This window comes from Chaetura pelagica, unplaced genomic scaffold (genome assembly GCF_000747805.2).
Source record: "Chaetura pelagica isolate M959 unplaced genomic scaffold, ChaPel_1.0 scaffold249, whole genome shotgun sequence".
NCBI lineage: Eukaryota > Metazoa > Chordata > Aves > Apodiformes > Apodidae > Chaetura > Chaetura pelagica.
The window spans coordinates 1391649-1398066 of NW_009954538.1; the positions used below are offsets into that span (position 1 = coordinate 1391649).

Here is a 6418-nt window from a genome sequence, read left to right on the forward strand (position 1 = left end):
CCCCGTGACAGAGGAGCGCCCGGAGGGGCAGCGGGGAGCCCAAAGGCCACACTGTGAGAGAAACTGTCCTGGCGTCTGCTGGTGCTTGTAGTGCCTGTGCTGCGGAGAAAGAGCCGTCCCTCCGCCGTGTCCGCAGGGTCCAGCGCCGGGGAGAGGGCAGTGTTGGAGTCCGAGGGCTGCACCCCACACTGGGACACGCTGGGGGAGCACAGGGCACGGTGGCTGGATGTGACAGGGCAGCCGGGCAGAAGGCAAACTCTGGGAAGCAGCTGAAGAGGCTGTCATGAAGCACAGAGCTGAGGAGTTATCATGTTTGGACCCTTCTGCTTCACCATCACCACCTCCCTCATTCACTTCTGCCTCCTTAACACTTGTTTTATTCTTCCTGAACACTCAGAAAAGCAGAATAAGCATCCTCAAGCACCAGAGTGGAGGCTGCTGCTGGTTCTCTGCAGCAAGAGACACTGAAAATCCTAAGGAAAATAAAAAAAGGAAGACACTTCCTAACAAAAACAGGACAGGGAAAGAGGTACCCAGTCCATGCTACAAGAGATGACCTTCCTTCACAAGGTGCAATACATATCTCTCAGTCAATCATGGAAATAGCTGTCTGGGAAGCTTGCTTGCATGGATTCAAAGCACTTGCCTCAAAAATGTGAAAAAGAGGTCCTGGTCCTAGAAGGACAAATACTGGAAAGATTTAACAGGAGTTCATGGGTTTGGTCCCTTTTTTGTTATAGCAGAACACAATATGATCCATCCCAGCTCTCCTCTCTTTCCAACTCAGCACATGACCTGAGAGAAGCTGTCTGTGCAGATCCCTCTTCCCTTGCCCACAGTTTAACTGACACTGAAAGCATCTCCCTTGTGTTCAGCACATAGCAAGGATGGAGCATCCATGCCACAAGGATGAGATCCCATTGGAATTTCTTCCTAGCTCACTGATACGGGTAGGTTTGACCCATGATTAAAGCAGCAGAGCACACAATCCACATTTACCAAAGACATCATCCCTGCCACATAGAGACAACACTTTATAAAAAGCATCTAAGAGAAAAGGAATCTTAGGGAAGCGGCCAAAGTGGGGATAGGAGTTTGGAAATCCCTGACTTTTTGGATTACGATCAACTTTTTCAGTGCTGCATTGTCCTCTTGTAAGGCTTTTTTTTTTTCCCCTGCAGCACACTTTTTGGGCAAAGACCTTCTAATCTAGCAAACAAATTCAGCTAGAAACTGAGGGATGCCACTGCTGCCTGCAAGCCTTTCAAATCTGCCTCCAGTTTTTCTTGTTGCTGAAGAGCTGATACATTCACCGATGGGAAAGCAACTGCTTCAAGGCTTTTTTCCTCATGACTGCTGGCAGAGGTAAGGCTGGAATCCACCGTCCCGTAAGCACCAAATGCCTAACACTGGGCTGCCTTCTGCCAAGCAGCTGCTAGATGGCACCCACAGCCCTACACACACCCCAGCCGAGCAGAGCTGCTATCTGGCTGCTGCCAAAGGCTCACACAAATTGGTATTTGCCCGTATTTCTGTTGCTCATTCTGGCAACAGTATCTTCCTTTTATGAATCTATGCAGTGACATGGAAAACAGATGGGAATCACCACACTCTTAAGAAAAGCAAGAGGTTGCTTCATACAAAAAATGTGAGAACAGGAATATTTAAAAGGCACCTGGATTTATACTACATAAATTCAGCTCAATATGTTAAAACTTCCCAGGCAATCACTAGCAGGCTCTTCAGACACTATGCTGAGCATCTCAGAACACTTCAGGATTATAAACACATTTCCAGAAGTTCTGCCTTGGCCTAAGCAACTACCTGTGATTCCATCAAAATAAATGCTTCCCACCTCACCATCATGGCACAAGGCCTTCTGAAGACAATCACTGCAAGAGACATCTCAAGCTCCACCTTAGCAGCTTTAACTAATTTTGACATATAAACAAGTTTGCCTTTGGAGATGCTGGAGGGGACCGATGGTGGCAGAACTATCCTTCATTTTTCAACCAGGCAGACCTTGCCCCTCCACATTCCCAAGACATTTGTTGTGGTTGGCTCAAGATTAATGCTCCACCCAGAACAGGTCATTTGTTGTGGTTAATCATAATTAAATACCTTCCCAAGAGCTGGAAATTCTTTCAGGGCTGCCACCCCACATACTCTCACTACTTGCCCTGATGCCAGCTCATCTTCTACGCCAAAGTTAACATCATTAATCTGTGAGGTAAGGGCAGTGGTTTCTATTGCTGTCTGTGCATGAACTGCCTCCAGGCTGTGATCCCCACTGCACTTTATCTTGCTAAAACATAAACTACACCAAATCTTACTTAACGCAGCAGATAACCAGCTGTATCCACCAAGGAGTTGGACTGCAACTGTCTCAAGGAACAAGTGGAACCAATACTAGCATGCCTCTAGTCTAGTCAGTGAGGGGGCAGGAAACATACCAGTCTTGGGAGCCAGTGAAATAAGACAGAAAAAGGTTTTTTTAGCTGAGATTTTGCATGATCAGGAGCTGGAAAGACATGGGTCTCCCCTCCCCTCTGCATTATGCTATTTCCTATCGCCAGATCCCAAACCCAGCTCTGAAATACATCCTCTGGTCTGGCAGTGACTAACTCAGCAGAACTTCCTAAACCATAAACAAGCAGCTAAGCAGACAAAGCAGTGATGGGAGCTCAACTAAAAAAACTGTGTCAATTCTCATGCTGTGAGAATCCCACTCTGTAACAATGAGTGATTTGACCTGGGAAGCTTTTAGCTACTAATACCTCAATGGAAACAAAGCAAATGAGCTGATAATGCCACTGTGTCTCCTTCCAGCACCTCTGACAGATCATTCAGGTTTAAAAGTATAAAGAGATTGAAGCCTAGGAAGCTCTGCTTCCTACACATTTTTTAAATGATTTTCCACATTCTTTTAGTCTAAGCCCCACTAGACCGATGCCTCTGCTCCACCACAGCCAGACTGACAATATACTGTGAACCTAAAATGCAATACGTTCTCCAGCAAGAGCCAAAATTCCTACATAAAGGGAAGGAGGAGAAATGGTAAATATAGCAAGACTAACTTCAGCTCTAAGATTGACCACTCAGCTCAAAATTTGACATTTTGCTCTCATGAGCTCAGAAATACTATCAGACTGACTCAATGACCAACCTGGATAAAGCCCCTTTTTTCCCCTGTCTTGTATCTCCAGTGAAATCTCTGACTAGACACAGATCAAGCTGTTCTAGGGGGCAGCTCAGGCCCCTGGAGGCAGAAGGAAGGTTCCTGCACTGCTTAGAAGTTAAATTAGTTCCTTATTTTATCTTTTCTCCTGGAGAATATTGGGATGCACCCTAAAAAGCAAGGTCAGCCATACTACAAACTAAACCACTGTGCACTAAAAAGATGATCTATCCAACTGAAGAAGAGATCTGCTCTTTGGGCTTCACTGGCTACTTGAAGGGGGAAAATTTCCTGCTAAGATATAGCCTACCCAAACAATCTGACCTCCTGAAAGAGGGTAGTCACCCAACATATGAAACATCAGAGGCACTAAAAGTGCAACCTAACTATAAAGTCTGTAACAGCAAGAATTTACTAGCAGTGCCTCTGATCCGTGACCTAACCAAGGTACCAGAAGGTGATCAGAAACAGAGAATGAGAGGCAGGATACGTAGAGTGTCAGAAAAGCGTTGCAGGGAGATTTCCTTTGCTGCCACGAGCTGTTGTCTTTGCTTCATGTTTTCAGCTTCATTCAAGGAGAAAAGGCTTGGCAAAAAGCCTTGTTGCACGAGACAGCAACTCCAGTCCTCTCCTGGAATGGGTAACAGCATCACAGCATCCAACAGACACAGAATGGTTACTGTCCTCCGTTGTAGGCATAGTCAGCCTTGTTGTGCATAATCAACTTGTTGTCCACAAAGTAGAAGCTGTCTGAGCGGGTCTCGTATGGATTTTCAACCATCAGACGGACTGTGAAAGAGAAAGCTCAGTTACATTCCAGAGCCTGCTACACTGCACTGGCCAGCACAGAGAGTGGAAAGGACTCTGCCACTCTGCTGGGTTTACCAAGCTGGTGGCCTGTCCTACCCAAGTAGGAGAAGCAAACCACTCAGCTGAGCATGATCCAAAAGCTCTGGCCTGCCCCACCCTGCTCTTCCTATTCACAGGACAAATGGTGTCAAAAGCAAACAAATGGGGATGGAGTGATCTCACACAAAACAGCCTTACAAACTGTCAGAGCCACCACTAGAGCAGAGCAGCAATCACATCTGTAAGCAGAGAGGTAGCAATTTGCAGATGAAAAAGTGGTGGCACTCCCCACAAGTAGACAGGCAGGGTACAAACTCTGCACCTCCTCCTGCACCCAGGCAGCCACTGGCAAGCCCACATGTTCCTGCTCTATCCACCCCCTGAGGTCAAACATACCCTGTGCAACGTGTATTTGCAGAGTTCTTGGTTGGCTCAAAAACACACCTCTCTGAGAAGAGCCAACTCTGTTCCAAAGCAGGAGGCTCAGGCCATAACAAGCAAGTGCTGAAAAGAGATGTGTGGCTACCAACAGAGCCCTTTTTCAGGGTTTTGTTATCTTCTGAGATACACTGTTAGGCATCAGGCAGGTCAGCCTTGTGACCCTGATCAGTTCTTGCAGTCTGCGACTTGACAACACAGGTTGTCTTAGGCTTTCATTTTCAAAGAAGAATTTGCAGCACAAAGCTGTAGTTCAGTCAAGATTACATGCAGCTTAGACCAGGAGCCTGCAACTATCTATTCTTGCCCCCTTCATCCCAGTCACAGCTTCTTTCACAAGTAGAGAGAGGAAGGAAAATGAGCATATGCAGACACACAAACAAAACATAACTCACTGTGGGGAAAGGAGACACTTACTAAGGTCTTCTGAGAGCTGAGGGAATTCATAGATGTGTTCACATGTGTTCCTGCTACTGGGGATGCAGAAGCCAAAATCAAAGTCGAAGTTCTTCAGCAAGCGATCTCGGAAGTAATGCCTCTCGATCATCCGGAAGTTTGATACTGGCTTTTCTCCCACTGTGAATTCCACTCTGTATGCAAAAAGCAGGAAAATACAGTTAAAACAAACCTCTCTTCCTATTGGGAAAAACAATGCCTTGGACCCAGGGCTACACAAGAATCCAAAAGATATTCCAGACAGACTGATATTTGTTGTGCAAGATAGGTTCTCTGTAGTCTTGGGCTCAGATTTGTTACACGCTGTCAAGTGACACTTTGTAAACACCTGATTCTCCCTTCTTTCTGTGAAATCATACTCACGTTGCACCCACAGTCCGAAGTCGGAGAAACGCTGGGGTGAACTGGTAGCGAACAAAGCGGCCTGCACTCGTGTCCAGCTCACTGCTGTCATCTTCATCCTCCTCGTTGTGCTCTACAAAACGCAACAGCCCAGAGTTATTCTGCTAACAGTGTACACCTAAGGTGCTAGTGGGTGTATCAGGACAAACTGGCTACAGCTTGAGTTGAAAGGTGGGACTGAGCTGAAAGGAGTTTAATAATTGGTCTGAGGCTCATACTGGCACTAAGTAATAAAGAACTGCTTTGGCAGGAGGCACTGCCTTGCAGATCTGGAGCTGAAACCACCCTCAACCTCACAGGATATCCCCCCTTGCAATAGCCAAAGCACATGAAAGAAACTCTGTACCATAACCAGCCAGCAAAGGAAGATCTGCAGTTGATAGCCCCTCCTCATCTCACAATAATCACACTTTTATGACAAGCTTCTCAGCATAGGTAAACTCAGTCCTATGCTTGAAGGAGAGGAATTTAGTCACCAGGACATACTGAGACTTTTCTGCTTGGTTTGCATGGCTCCTGCAGTGCAACTTCTCAGCTCCCTGGGTCTCTCTACCCTCCCTCCAATGTTAGCATGACACACCTGAAGCAGATGGCTTTGCAATTTCAAACAGCACTGTTCCAGTTTCAAGGTCCCGGATCTTAAATCTTGTGAAGTCAATGTTGTAAATGTTGTCTTCAGGTTTGCATAAATAATCTAGAAGAAAAAAAAACAGAACAACAAAAAAAAAGTAGCATTTTTTTTCAAAATATCACTGAGCAATTACCACAGTAACTTCTTGTTTTGCTAGCCCCAGACTGTTAAGATACATCCTGCAGGTTGTTTTGCAGAAGCTTCAGGAAAGCGAGGCAAAACTGAGGCTACAAGAAACAAAGGCACACTAGGTGCCAGGTAGCACAGCAAGGAAGGGACGGGGCCAGAAAAGCAGGGATGAGCAACTAAGCGAAAAAAGAAACAAAGCAAAAATCAAGAAAATAACGATCATTTAAAAACAACCAACCAACCAAAAACCCCCCACAAAACCCAACAACATCCCAAACTTTCTGCAAGCTGTAACAAAGCTGCCGGCCGCGGCACAGGGCGCTGCGCGGCTCCTC

General features: G+C 46.2%; 2 protein-coding genes across 2 annotated transcripts in view; both read right to left on the bottom strand.

Moving 5' to 3' along the window:
- Positions 1–2164, bottom strand: part of ACADS (acyl-CoA dehydrogenase, C-2 to C-3 short chain) — a 9373-nt gene extending 7209 nt beyond the window's left edge. The window contains exon 1 of the mRNA XM_010004864.1: positions 2122–2164. Coding sequence (XP_010003166.1) covers positions 2122–2164 — 43 coding nt within the window. The remainder of the gene's footprint in view (positions 1–2121) is intronic.
- A 1690-nt stretch (positions 2165–3854) lies between these two features.
- Positions 3855–6418, bottom strand: part of UNC119B (unc-119 homolog B (C. elegans)) — a 10531-nt gene continuing 7967 nt past the window's right edge. The window contains exons 5-8 of the mRNA XM_010004865.1: positions 5904–6017; positions 5285–5396; positions 4883–5055; positions 3855–3967 (exon numbers count right to left, since the gene is read on the bottom strand). Coding sequence (XP_010003167.1) covers positions 3855–3967; positions 4883–5055; positions 5285–5396; positions 5904–6017 — 512 coding nt within the window. The remainder of the gene's footprint in view (positions 3968–4882; positions 5056–5284; positions 5397–5903; positions 6018–6418) is intronic.